Source organism: Polypterus senegalus, chromosome 12, assembly GCF_016835505.1.
Source record: "Polypterus senegalus isolate Bchr_013 chromosome 12, ASM1683550v1, whole genome shotgun sequence".
NCBI lineage: Eukaryota > Metazoa > Chordata > Cladistia > Polypteriformes > Polypteridae > Polypterus > Polypterus senegalus.
In genome coordinates this window covers 29,253,443-29,268,230 of record NC_053165.1, presented here as the reverse complement: position 1 = coordinate 29,268,230, position 14,788 = coordinate 29,253,443, and the positions used below count along the sequence as shown (strand labels likewise).

The 14,788-nt window shown below is 38.0% G+C and overlaps 1 protein-coding gene across 9 annotated transcripts in view; it reads left to right on the top strand.

Moving 5' to 3' along the window:
• LOC120540046 (voltage-dependent L-type calcium channel subunit alpha-1C-like) overlaps nucleotides 1–14,788 on the top strand; it is a 1,017,626-nt gene that overhangs the window by 557,263 nt on the left and 445,575 nt on the right. For all 9 annotated transcript variants that reach the window (XM_039770507.1, XM_039770503.1, XM_039770506.1 and 6 more), the window contains exon 4: nucleotides 12,644–12,783. In XM_039770507.1, coding sequence (XP_039626441.1) covers nucleotides 12,644–12,783 — 140 coding nt within the window. The remainder of the gene's footprint in view (nucleotides 1–12,643; nucleotides 12,784–14,788) is intronic.

Below are 14,788 nucleotides of genomic sequence, written 5' to 3'. Positions count from 1 at the left end.
ATTCTCTGCTCCTGAAGAGAAGAAGATCTATTTGCATTCTTTTAATTGTGAGAAAGAACTGTCATCTCTGTCTTGTCATGGAGCACAGTTTAAACTTTTGACTAAAGGGTGTTATTTCATGTCTAGAGGGCTCTAATAATGTTAACAGTGTGGGAGAGTTTATAAGGGCTTAAAATATATAAAAATAACCACACAAACATATGGTTTCTACTTCGCGGATTTTCATCTATCACGGGGGGTTCTGGAACGCAAATGCCGCGATCGAGGAGGGATTACTGTATCACGCCAATGTTTTTGAACCTCTTTAAGACGTTGTACTTTGTCTTCTACTCTTTGTCTTTTCCTCTTCTACTGTTTGTCTTTTATTTCCATGCCCGCTTGGTCCTCGTAGGTTTTCAGTTCATCTCTTGGCACAAAGTCCCATCTCGCGGGACTTGAAATTATCTCTCTGAAAATGTCTCGTCACATGTCTCTGAAAAAGTATTGTCTTGTCCCAAGATTTTTTTTATACAATAGAGAGACTTTAATATTTAATTTTTAATATTAAGTATTACATTTTGCTTTTACTGTGTGGCACAGTAGTTCTTTGGTAAGTACTGATGCTTCACTGTTCTAGCATCCTGGGTTCAAATCCTATTCTTGTCATGGTTCATGTTTGCATGTTCTGCCTTTGTCTTTGTAGGTTTTACTTTCAACACTTAATTTGTTTTCTCTCATCTCCAAACATGTGCAGGTTAGGTTAAATGCTTACTCAAAATTAGTCATGTTGGTGTATGTATGAGTGGAGTCAGGAATGTGTACAAATGGGTTGCTACAATGGCTCAAGCTTCTGTCAATTTCCCCATATTGAGTCAAGTGCCATCCTTCCCAATTTGGACCTAATCGATTGCTTTCAAGCAGAAGCTTGGGTGTCCTTTTTGTTTTAAGAAACAGGGAAAAAGCAGTCATAAATAAAGCGCCTTGTTAAAACTAGGCATGCTACTGTTTACTATTTCATTAGAAAATAAAGTGTGGTCTCTCCTATTTGTTGCTATTAACTATGCAAAAAAATGTAATAAATATTTGTGTGCTGGTTGTTTTGATTTGTACTGTATTATGATGTGGATGGTAGATCTGATATCTGTGCAACATAGTATCACTAGTGTTCTTTTTTTGTTCATGAGAGATCTTACATACAATCATAAAATAATCATACATTTTACTTCATAGTTCTTGATCATAATAATTTTGCATTTCCTTTCTGAAACTTCTAATGTTGGTCATTGGTACCAGATGATCTGTTCCAATTGTTCCTGAATTTGTGACCCCACAATGCTCACTTTATGGAGAAAAGACAACTTTGATTTTGATATGCTATTATATGAACTATTGTTCAAATCACAGTCCTTATTGTATTTCACATAACTAGATGGGAATTATTTTATTTGCTCTTCTGTCTTATTAAGATGTGTTATGTTAGGAGAATAAAGTATACTGTATATTGAGCAAAGGGGAGATGTAGTGTCCTTTCTCATAAGCTAATATAATCAGCAATCATGGACAAATATTTTTTGCTGCTTTTTAAAAATTATGATGTCACTGAAAATGCATCCAGACGTCCCCTGAAATTAGTACCCATTTATTTTTATTTCCATGCTTTAAAATTTATCTAGGATGAAAGTGTAACAAAACCTGTTTAGTGCCCCCTTCTTGCTTTTACTACTCACTACTCACCAGAAGGTCTGTGCACGTCACAGGATGAAGTGCTGGAATGTTTATTGCTGTGTGCTGCTGGGATTGACTCTCATTTGTACAGCATGATAACAAGATTCATAAATTATTATAATTTGTACAAAGAGATTATGAACATTCAATTAGAAAAACTGAAATGCCTTTTTCAAAAGAGATTTCTTTTGAAAATCTTTGCATCAATGGGTTTTATGAGCTAGCACAATAATACCCAAGAGTCTGTCTTAACATGTTACAGCTAGGAGTATTTTCAAGAAAGCAAGAATACCTACTTCTTTTCATGTCATAGCAATAAAATGCTGTTTTTATAAAAATTGCTTTCATGTTTGTCAAAGATGAGTGACAACAAAAGTCACTCATATATGAAATCCACCCATTCATTCACTTTTGGAACCTATGTTTTGCACTTGCTGAGATCTGTTGATAAATATATACACTGAATACAGTTCCGTTACAAAAAAGTATAAACCTGCCATGAATTCTCAGAACCAGATAACAATGAGGGTAACAACTGATTAATAAAACCAATAAATAATAAGAAACTATATGATGTCAATAGAAGATGTTTACTGAACATATGTTAGCAAGAATACGCAGAGAATGAATGTAGTATCTAACCCTGCTTGAGTTCCCATCACCTGATATAAGCTGAGATAAAATGCTTACTGTTATTTAAGTAAGAGATAAAACACTGGGAGTTACAGTAGCAATAAGAATGCAACTAAAATGTCTGTTTTGTCAAAAGCAACATTGCACATCCTTTTACTGTGTTTAATTTGTGAGTTTTTAACCCAAATTTACCACATGACAAACTTGCAGAAAAAATTACATTATCAAGGAATGAGTCATGTACAGTATACTTGATAATATTTCTAAAAATAAATGCCACATTCTGTTGAAAATGTGCATACTTAGTCACATTCATACAATGTAATTAATTGTATTCATTAAAGGGTGGTGAAGTGATTAACACTGCTGCCTCACATGTCTAGGGATCTGGTTTCTCCTGACCAATGTCTGTGTGAAGTTTTGATGTTTCTTCAGTGTTTGCTTAGATTTTTCTTCTGTGTAATCCAGTTTTTCCCATTTCCCATAGACATTGAGTTATATTAATTGAACATTCAAAATTGGCACAGTAGTAGTAGTATATGAGTGGTATATTCTGCAAAACAGTGCCATGCTATTCTGGGTTGGTTCCTACCTTGCACCCAATACTGCAGGGAAGTAATTCAAGTTCTTCACCTAGCAGTGACTCTGAATCGGATTAAGCAGCTTCGGTGATAAATGCACATTCACCAAAGCTTTTCTGATCTGAAATAATCCCATATTTTTTGGGATTCTTTCCCTGGATGGATATCTGACTCAGCAGTTTGCCGCCTGGCCAGGGAAACACAGTTAAAGCTAGTAAACAGTTGAGGTTCTTCTTGCATGCAATTCTGCAATCACAAAGACTCACTTTAATTAGATTATTTCGGGTTGAAAGCAAAGAATATCTTTCAGCAGCTACCTTCTGGATCACCACAGAAGAGTATACTGCATTTATTTAATGTGGCATAATCCATGTTTTCTACTCCAAAATGCACCTGTCATCTGCACATGGAAAATGCGCTACTCAGGAATCCCATCCCTTTTCCATTACCTAGAAAGATCCCTGTAGATTCCTACAGATGCTGTGCAGGATATACGCATGTTATATATAAGCACTGTGGAACAATTTATCAGGCATTGTCTATATCTCCGACACATCTTAAGGACTGCAGTTGCCAAGATTGTCAAAAAGAAGTTGGAATTTGAGGCGCTATGTGTAGGTGGGTACAAAATTAGTTTAAACACAGCAAGAAAAGTTAATGGTGAGGAGAACTTTTTTTAGAGTCAGGTGATTCTTGAACTTGGGGTCAGTGATTGGGCCACTGCTTTTTTAAAATATATGAACAATCTGGGAAAGAATATATTCAGTTTAGGTTTTTAGGTGGTACTTGCTATGATATAGAGTTTCCTCCAAAGTGAAATGTGTGTTGAACTTCAAAAACAGGCCAAGGTGGAGGCCAGAACTTTTATCTGGTCTACCCAGTGGAGGCTCTCAACACTTCAGACATGCTTCTAAGGCAGCTACTGGATTTTAGTTGAAGCAGGCCTGAAAAAATTGTGAGCTGGCAAAATGATGATGAAAACCTCAGAATCCACAACAAAACCCTTAGAAGGAGAGGGATGGCCATTAACCTTCAACTTGTAATAAATAGGACAAGCAAGGAATATTAATAAAAATGTATTAACAAAATTTTCAAGAAACTTAAAGAACAACTCAAAACAGCAAACAAAATGACCCTAAACAAACAAATTCCCAATATGAAATCTATAAATCACAATCCTTTAAACAGAACTTAAAAAATAAATAAATAAACAGAAAATCTAACCATAAAAAGCAGTTCTCACAAATAACTCCAAAAGCGCCAAATGATCCCTGCGCTGGAGCTGTCTGTCTTCAGTTTAAATAGTATCTAGAAGACTCAGAAGTGGGGCCTTCATGGTGGTCCTACCTCTATGGGCTCACAGAATGGAATTATGACATCACAAAGAAAAAAACAATAGAAATAACAAAGATCTAAAAATATAATAACTCAAGACTAAGAAATATAACACTAAAACATAAAATATTCAATTTAATTCCAAAATATAACAAATCCAAACTAGATGGAAGGATAGGTAATGTAGAATCAGCTAAATTGTTACAGAGGGATTTTGAACAGATTTACGGCAGATGAAATTTAATGTACAGTAAGTGTATGTAAGGTATTAAACCTAAGAAGTAGATATGTTAGATCTGAATACACAGTAGGAGGTGTAAAACTTGATAGTATACCTTATGGGTCATAGTGGGCTTGTCACTATATACATCAGCGAAAGTGTACAGAAGCAATTAAGAAGATGAATAAAATGTTGTATTTTATATATTAGATATACAGGTGTAGTCTAAGTGAAAGCAGATTATGCTTAAGCTTTATAACATACTGGTAAGATCACATTTGGAGTACTGTTTACAGTGTTGGTCTCTAGCAGTTGAAGAGAAAATCTAAAGCAGGGCAACTACGCTGATTCCAGAACTAACAGAGAGGAATTATAAGGAGAGACTAAAGGGCTAAACCTTTTCAGTTTAGGCAAATGGATGGAAAGGGGCGACATGACTGAAGTAATTAAAATTATGAAAGGAATTAGTACAGTGGATTTCATATGTTACTTTAAAATAAATTCTTCAACAAGAACATGTCCATATTATAGTCACTAATAGGCGAAGATTATTTTATTTGAAGGTGCTGCACAAGGCATCTTGCCTGAACAAGGGGTCTGAGTTGCCTCAAAAGCTTGCATATTGTAATCTTTTTAGTTAGCCAATAAAATTTGTCATTTTGCTTGACTTCTCACTGTAGAGCTGAAAGAAATTAAAGAACTCAAAAGTTAAAGGAGTTGCAAATAATGAGAATGAAATGACTTTGGTAAGCATCTTTCGCAGTAGAAACAATGGATTAAAAGCTAGGCAGTGGATTTGACCATTGATACAGGCAGGTACAACAGCTGTAACATGGCAAAGCAAAATAAGCAGCATACAAGAAGTGTGGGATAAAGCCAGAATAGACATAGAAGATAATGAAAGAGAGAGGGGCTAGATTTGCCACTTCTAGTTGTGCAGTGCCTGTTGAAGTCCAAGGAAGGGAGAGTCACAGATTTAAATTAACTGAATTAAGCTCAAGTAAAAATATGTTATTTCCGGCGCCGCATCCGAGTGGCAGCCTTTCCAGCAGCTCCGTATACGACTTTATCTTTTTACCTTTTTATCTCTATTGTTCTCTATCTACTTCACTGATCACTTCTACCACTTTCTTTTATGTGGAATTGCTCCCTGGACACTTTTTACACATTTTACACATTTTTACTATTTGACATGGATTTTACACTCCGAGAATCGCCTATTCAAGAAGTCAGCTTAAAGCACTGAGAAGAAATGCTTATGCCGGTGTGGTTCCTTATTTACCTGACGAGGTAAGAAGACGATATCGGGCAGCGGAGCCGGTGCAAAGATAAAAAATAAGATTAAATCGAGAAAATGGCGTTATAAACCGTCGGTGCCTTCTGTGATCCTGGGAAATGTAAACTCACTACAAAATAAGATCGACGAACTGGCTGTGCTGGTGAAAAATGTCAGAACCTACAGAGAATGCAGCTTGCTGTGTTTTAGTGAAACGTGGCTAACGCCTATCATCCCAGATGCTAACGTGGAGCTACCCGGGTTTAGCACAGTTAGAGCGGACAGAGAAGCAAGTACCTGTGGAAAGAAAAAAGGAGGAGGACTCACTCTCCATGTCAATACAAAGTGGTGCAACTCAGGACATGTAAACGTTAAAATCTCCACTTGCTGCAGGGACATCGAACTGTTGGCCGTAAGTCTGCGCCCTATTACTTGCCCAGAGAGTTTGGACACATGATTGCTGTTATTGTTTACATCCCCTCAAGCAACGCGAGATGGCGAGTGACATCATCCATTCCGCAGTTGCTAAGTTACAAACGCAGCACCCTGAGGCACTTGTGCTAATCGCTGGAGACTTTAACCATGTAACGCTGGATAAAACATTACCTGCCTTCTCCCAGTATGTGGATTGTAACACTCGGGGAAACAGGACTATTGACCTACTATATGCAAGCGTTAAAGACGCATACAGCGCCACCCCACTGCCTGCGCTTGGGAAAGCAGATCATAACCTGGTTCTGCTTCAGCCTCAATACAAACCAAGAGTGAGGCGCTACCTACAACCACACGCTCATTCAGGAAGTGGTCCCTGAGGCAGAGCAGGCTCTGAGAGACTGCTTTGGAACTACAGACTGGGATATATTGCTGAGATCACATAGTGAGAACATTGAAGAGGCTGTTGAATGCACAACTGATTACATCAACTTCTGTATGGACATTGTAGTTCCAGTAAGAACAGTATGCTGCTATGCTAACAACAAGCCATGGATTACAAGTGACATCAAGGGCCTTTTGAACCAGAAGAAAAGGGCTTTTAAAGGTGGTGATAAGCATGAGCTGAAGTGCGTGCAGAAGGAACTCCGAGTCCAGCTCAGGGCGAAAGAGCAGTACAGGAGAAAGCTGGAGCAGAAGTTGCAGAACAACAGTATGAAGGAAGTGTGGGATGGGATGAAGATTATCACTGGCTGCAGCTCAAGCGGGTGCCGCATCGAGACAGACGTGGAGAGAGCAAACCAAATGAACAACTTCTTTAATAGGTTTGATCACAGTAACCCACTCTCACCTCGAGTACTGCATCCTCCAACCATCCTTCTGCTGATACCAGCATAGGTGAGACATCCCCACCCACAATTACAGCAGCCCAGGTGAGCAGAGAGCTGAAAAGACTTTGTGCCAGCAAAGCAGCGGGTCCAGATGGTGTATCGCCACGATTGCTGAAGGCCTGTGCGTTGGAACTGGGGAGTCCTCTACAGCATCTTCAACCTGAGCCTGGAACAGGGAGAGTCCCAGGCTTTGGAAAACATCTTGTATCACTCCTGTCCCAAAGGTATCACGTCCTAGTGAGCTGAATGACTTCCGGCCTGTTGCTCTGACGTCACATCTGATGAAGACCATGGAGCGGCTGCTGCTTCACCACCTGAGGCCACAGGGCCGTCACGCCCGACCCTCTGCAGTTCGCATACCAGGAGAAGGTGGGAGCGGAGGATGCCATCATCTATATGCTTCATCGATCCCTCTCCCACCTGGACAGAGGCAGTGGTGCTGTAAGAATTATGTTTTGGACTTCTCTAGCGCCTTCAACACCATCCAACCTCTGCTCCTTAGGGATAAGCTGACTGAGATGGGAGTAGACTCACACCTGGTGGCATGGATTGTGGACTATCTTACAGACAGACCTCAATATGTGCGTCTTGGGAACTGCAGGTCTGACATTGTGTGCAGCAATACAGGGCGCCGAGGGGACTGTACTTTCTCCGGTCCTGTTCAATCTATATACATCAGACTTCCAATATGACTCGAGTCCTGCCACGTGCAAAAGTTGCTGATGACACTGCTATTGTGGGCTGCATCAGGAGTGGGCAGGAGGAGGAGTACAGAAAGTTAATCAAAGACTTTGTTAAATGGTGCGACTCAAACCACTTACACCTTAACACCAGCAAGACCAAGGAGCTGGTGGTGGATTTTAGGAGGCCCAGGCCCCTCATGGACCCTGTGATCATCAGAGGTGACTGTGTGCAGAGGGTGCAGACCTATAAATATCTGGGAGTGCAGCTGGATGACAAATTGGACTGGACTGCCAATACTGATGCTCTATGTAAGAAAGGTCAGAGCAGACTATACTTTCTGAGAAGGTTGGCATCCTTCAACATCTGCAGTAAGATGCTGCAGATGTTCTACCAGACGGTTGTGGCGAGTGCCCTCTTCTACGCGGTGGTGTGCTGGGGTGGCAGCATAAAGATGAAAGACGCCTCACGCCTGGACAAACTTGTTAAGAAGGCAGGCTCCATTGTAGGATTAAAGTTGGACAGTTTAACATCTGTGGCAGAGCGACGGGCACTAAGCAAACTCCTGTCAATCATGAAGAATCCACTGCATCCACTTAACAGTGTCATCTCCAGACAGAGGAGTAGCTTCAGTGACAGACTTTTGTCACTGTCCTGCTCCACTGACAGACTAAAGAGATCGTTCCTCCCCACACTATGCGACTCTTCAATTCCACCCGGGGGAGTAAATGCTAACATTAATTTTATTTTAATTCTTTTCATTTTTATTACTATTTAATTTAATATTGTTTCTTTGTATCAGTATACTGCTGCTGGATTATGTGAATTTCCCCTTGGGATTAATAAAGTATCTATCTATCTATCTATCTATCTATCTATCTATCTATCTATCTATCTATCTATCTATCTATCTAAAGAGGAACTGGCCTTGCATCCAGGACTGCTTAAACATAAATAATTAGGTTTAGTAAATGAATGGATGGGGCCACAGTATATGCTGGAAAAGGAAAATTAAAATAGAAAGTTATTTAGTTTAAATGGTAGTTGTCTGCGGTGGGTTGGGACCCTGCCCAGGTTTGGTTCCTGCCTTGTGCCCTGTGTTGGCTTGGATTGGCTCCAGCAGACCCCCGTGACCCTGTGTTCGGATTCAGCGGGTTGAACAATGGATGGATGGATAGTAGTTGTGATTTAGGAGTCTTCCTGTTTTTTGAACTTTCCCTTAAGGTCAGATGAGACATTTAAATAAAGCAATTGTCCACATTTTTATTTTTAAATTTTAATAACTTATATAATAAATTTCTTCCTGCAGCCCTTGACATACATTCTGTTCATTTACTGGCATAATAGGCAACATTTTAACATGTTTAAATAAGTTGTTAAAGTAAATAGTCTGGATGTTAAAACTCTACAACTGTGATGAGGATTATCATCTTGGCTTTATTTTATTGCCTCTTCCATCTTCAAATGATATCCTGAAGGGCAATATACAACTGCAAGCCAAATGTTTATGTGATGAATTAAATTTTCATCTGTGTATTTGGAAAGGTACAATAGGAACATAACTGCATCTGCTAAACTGAAGAAGGCAGTCAACTAAGCTCTACTATCAAATTTCTACCTTTCTATAAATACACATGTTCAGTATGTAAGTGTGTGGGTGTAATAATGTGATATTCATTACTAATTAGACTAGAATTTAAATTATTTTGCAACTTGATAGCATTTAAATAAAACTCTTCAAAAATGTGTATTTTATCAAGCCACCCAACTTTAGTATTTTTGCAATATTATTTGAAAATGAATTGCGTCAGATGGGATTTGAATTTATGCTGGCACTGTTATTTAGGGTCAGATCAGGAGGGGCGGGAGATTAATTTACAACTGTTACTGTTTGTTTTCAAATAATATTGCATTAGTGCAATGATGTTTTCTGATTGGTACTATTCAGGTCATAAAATGATTTCTTCAAATTGTCACATATATTTGTCTCTTTCTTTTTTTCCCGGTGCTGCGATGACATCATGCACCAAAAGGCGTGAGCTTATTCAGTGCGAGCAGGAGCACGCAGGTGGCTGGTTGCTTGTGCTATAACATGCCTGACCTGGCGGCGATCAACGCGCATGTACTGTGCAAGGCATGTCCACTGAGAAAAGAAGAGTGTTCATGGCTCACCATGCAGAGGCACTTTCTTTCCTCTGCATGTCCTTGAGTACAAAAGAAACACCACCATGCACCAAAATGTGGAGGCTGGGCAAGATCGTAAAAAAAAAAAAACAAGCGGTCACTTATTACAACCACAAGATGGTATGCGAATGAATGTGAATGATATGAATAATGTTGCATCCGTGCCACAGTGTTTTCTAAAATGTACTATGCAGGTCATAAAATGCATAATACCAAATATCATATATACCTATGTCTCTGTTTTTTGTCAGTGTGGCTTTGACATCATGGACCATAAGGCGCATACTAATTCAGCATAAGCAGGAACACTCAATAAAACTGAATAAAAAAAATCAAGTGACAATGAGATATGAAGAAGGCAGATTCACCAACGTTAGTGTGTCAGCTTTTATCCATCCCGATCAGAGAATTTGTGACTGAGAGAATAAAAGTGAAAAATAAAAACGCTAACTTTTACAAATCCTATAAATTTACACTGGCTGTTACAGATGCAAATCAAATGTATGTTTTTATTGTACTGTATAATACTAACAGTAAGAGCAGCTAGCTACTCAAATTGGTAAATATATGAGACAGTCAGGATCAAACCGGGTACTCTTGATTACAAGTCAGCAATTCTTACCGCTGCGCCACAGAAGCTGTTGTGTCATTCTTGAACCTTTTGTGAAAGTGTTTATTTGATCTTTGGACATCAGGCTTTACACATTATATAGTTTATGTCTACATTTTATCATTTATTACTAAAATATGAAAAGGTTTCTGTTTTAACAATGTGTTTACACAGATTATTGTAGAAACAGAACACACATGAAATGCATGTGTTCCAAATAACGATAATCAAGGCTGGAACTGGGATAACTCTGTGCCCGTTCTGCGGCGGTGGGGGATGGCATAGTAGGCTGCTTGCTGCTTGTCTCGATTGGCACATTTGCAAGACAAAAGACACTGATGGAGAGGTGCGAAGGGATTTAAGGTGGGCCGGATTTACGAGGTTTTTCGTAGGCTTTGGTAATTCTAGTGTTAAGTAGGTCTGATAAAGAATAGGTGTCATTTTTTTCATATTTATTGGTACTGTTTTAAATATTCAGAAAAAACGGGCTTCTTAATGATTTAAATGATTTCATCATATAGTATCCATTTTGTTAAGAATCTGAGGGTCAATGCTCTTCTTGTCACAAGGCTCTTATTTTTATTTTGTAATTTTAGCAATATCTTTGAAACTGCCATTTGACCTGCCAAACCTGTAGCTTGAAGTTTTCTCTTCAGAGTTGGAAGCTATTGACTCTCAGAAACATATCATTTGATTCAGTTGTGGGATTGGGTCAACCAGACTTGTTTTTGTCAGAGTTTCCATGCAGTTTCCAAGTTTAGAAAACTGCTTACTGACCCCTTGGCTTTGTTAATAATTTCTTTAAAGGAAAGATCCACAATTCTGAAAGTTATAATGATTTGCCTCTCTTCCTTTGTTAATTTTCTTCTATTATAATAACAAAATACAATGTAATATTGTCCAAATAATGTTGCAGAGGGTGTAGCAACACAGTTTGTTCCAATGCTGCTTTCATACAGTCGTAGGGTTTGTAAGTAATCAACAAAAGTTAGGACACCTATAGGAATTGTCTACATCAACTTTCAAGGCTTAATTAACTTGCATTGCTGCAGAAAAGCTGTAAGTTGTTAACTCATTAATTGTTCCATGAAAAAGGCCTTGTTTATCTCTCTCAGAAGTGTCTCTACTTCGTTGGACCCTTAAGTAGGTCCTCCAACCTGCAGGGAAAAACCTAGGGGTTGGTGGCAGAACTGGCACTCCAGGCACCATAAAAAAACCTCACACTGTTCCATTCCATCTGAAGTAGTGTGGTGCTGACGTGTCACCCATCGCATGGCTGCACTTGGGTCCTAATCTGGGATCTTGAAGTGGTTTGTCATGTGGTGTGTGTGGCAACACGCTCTATCAGCACATGCTCCTGACCTCTCTCTTATAGATTAAAAGGTGCACTATAAGGCAGATGGTTGCATGTTCAGTCCTAATCACAGACTTCTTGTTTGGTCAATTAACCTTCCTATACTCTAAATCTAAAATGTTGAAATAAATATGCAGGTGGTGCAATGGGTACAGTTGTCAGCAATTCTGCCTCACAGCAACAGGACACTGGTTTTGAATGCCAGCTCAGTAACTGTTTGTATGGATTTTACATATTTTATGTTACCTTGTATTTTTTTCCAGCCTCTCTGGTTGCATTTTCATATACAAAACATTTACAGTTTTTGTTACCTGGTGCCTCTGCCTCATGTGGGCAATGGCATAACTATCTTTTGTAATAGACATGCACACCATAAATGGTTTGTTTCTGCCTTGCACTCGATGCATCTGGCAGAGCCAGTTCTGGCCCATTGTTTACTTTAATTCGATTAAGTGGATTCAGTGATGGATAGAAGGAGTTGCATTGGGTGGCACTAATTATGAGAAATGCTACAAAAAATTAAGTTAATTTTGAATGCTAAAGGACAGCCACTAAGCTTTTCAGAGTGTGATTTCTGAACTTGTGTTGACAACTGAAAAGCCCATAACTCCAAAGGCCTGTGTGATGTTTAACAAAGATGATCAATTCTTGAACAGCTTGACAAGTAAAAGTTGGTTTGAGAATTAATTTTGCAATTACTTGCTGTAAACATTAAACACTGTACATTTGTCTTTCTATTTTAGGAACGTGTGGAGTACCTCTTCCTCATCATTTTTACAGTTGAAGCATTTTTAAAGGTAATCGCATATGGACTGCTTTTTCACCCAAATGCATATCTCAGAAATGGATGGAATTTACTGGATTTTATTATTGTGGTGGTGGGGTGAGTACCTTCCTCATTTTTCAGTAATTTTCTATTATGGTATCATTTAAAATAATTACAAAGAACCAACTATAAGATATAAAAGACTTATTTTCTTCTACTACCTGGAACATATTCTCATTACATATTAGATTTTGTAAGTGGTCACAGCAACAATCAGATAAAAAAGAGGGATACACATAATATGGGTCAGATGTTTAAAGCCATCATCATTGTCTCGTTCGTTTGACAATTTTTTTAATGACTTAATTTTACTGTTACAAAAAGGGTTGTTTTTATGAGCAGAAATAATTACAATTCAGATTAAACAAAGACACCAAAGCTGCTTATTGGTAAAGCATTTCATGGAATGCAATGAAAAATATTAGAAATGATATAAATTTAAATGAACACAATTTTGATTATGGAATATAAACATGTGACAGTTCAGCTGGCAAACTCAGTTTATTTTATGACATTACTAGTAAGTACTGTGGTAGAAATTTAACATCTTATTAAAGAAAGAAACAAAGAGGACAAATCAGTTATCAGGCAGGAGAAAAGCTGCTCATTGTATCTTTTAATAATGCCTTGGAGGGAGCATTCTTCAAAAGCAGTCTGTTACAGCCTGGTCAGAATGATCAGAATGGTAAGAGAAACAAAGAACAGAGGTTCATTTTATAAACTTTTGAATTTACATACAGTGTCAATCAATGCATATATTTCCCTCTGGTTGGTCCATTGGTTTACACCCAAATAATTTATATAAAATAAAAGTCTGTTATATTATATTCTGGTTCTTCTTATACCTTTGAGGTGCGCCACCACCCTTGAAATTTCTGTGCATATAACAACTGTCCGTTCTTGTTTATTGGATTTGTGCTGATTTCTTAGTCATCTCTTAGGTGTCTTTCAGTACACTTTGTATATAACCTTTCATCTGGTACATTATTTACTTGACCATCTCAGTATTTTTCCTTAATCAATTCTTATATTTCAGTGTACATTTTGTTGTTCACTTGACCTTTATCTGGTTTCCTGGTGTGCCTGAACAGGTTTCTGACATTAAGCCTTTATGCTATTTCTTTAAGATGAATGCTACATTACCCTAAAATTATTCTTCCACAGTACAAGTACCAGCTTGACATTAGAACTAATGTGAAAGCTACTGTGGTTGGGGTAAAGAGCTGGAAACGTGCACACTGGGCCAATAAAGAGACACTGTCACCAGCAAGGAATTGGTTTGGAATGACACTCTTTTCTCTGAGCAGCTTTGGGATGCTGGGCCTCTCTGATTACTGTTCTTTCTGCTTGGATCTGCTGATTTAAAGAAGAACTCCCCTGTCTCAGGCTTCTGACTGCAAGGGAATCTTATTTTCATAATCCTACTGGCTGTTTTTTTTTTTTTGGAATATGAAACAGAACATTCAAAATATACTAAAATAACACAAATGAAGGATGTGATTGCCATATTGCTCAGAGGATAGCCCTGTACTCTTCTTTCCTATTCCTGTGTGGATGGTTTCCTTTTAACTCATTAAAGCAAGGAAGACATTTGCCCTTTTTTGCTACATTTGAAAACTGAACAGGAAATCCCAAGACCAAGAATTTCTTCTACTCACTTGACAACATGCTTATGTTATCTTATAAGGGTCATCCTTTCATATTCTGTATGTCTTTGAATGTAACAAATTTCTTTGTCAACATAGCAAAAAGCCTTAGCTATCCATCAAGTTGTTTCCAGTATTTTTGAGCTTTTTTATAAGGTCATTATCCACCACAATAATCATTTTTAAGAAATAAATATGTTGGAAAAACAGACTGGAGTTTATTCGGGCAATAATTTTACTTCACCAACTTAAAGTATACACCATTATTTGATATCAGTCACACACACATTTACATCATGGAAACTCAAGAACACACCTTTATATAAATTTAATTCAAATTATTAGAAATAACAGTCATGGCATTGGTGATCTAACTTACTGTAGTTTCTGAACCTTTAGTTAATTAAATCATAGGC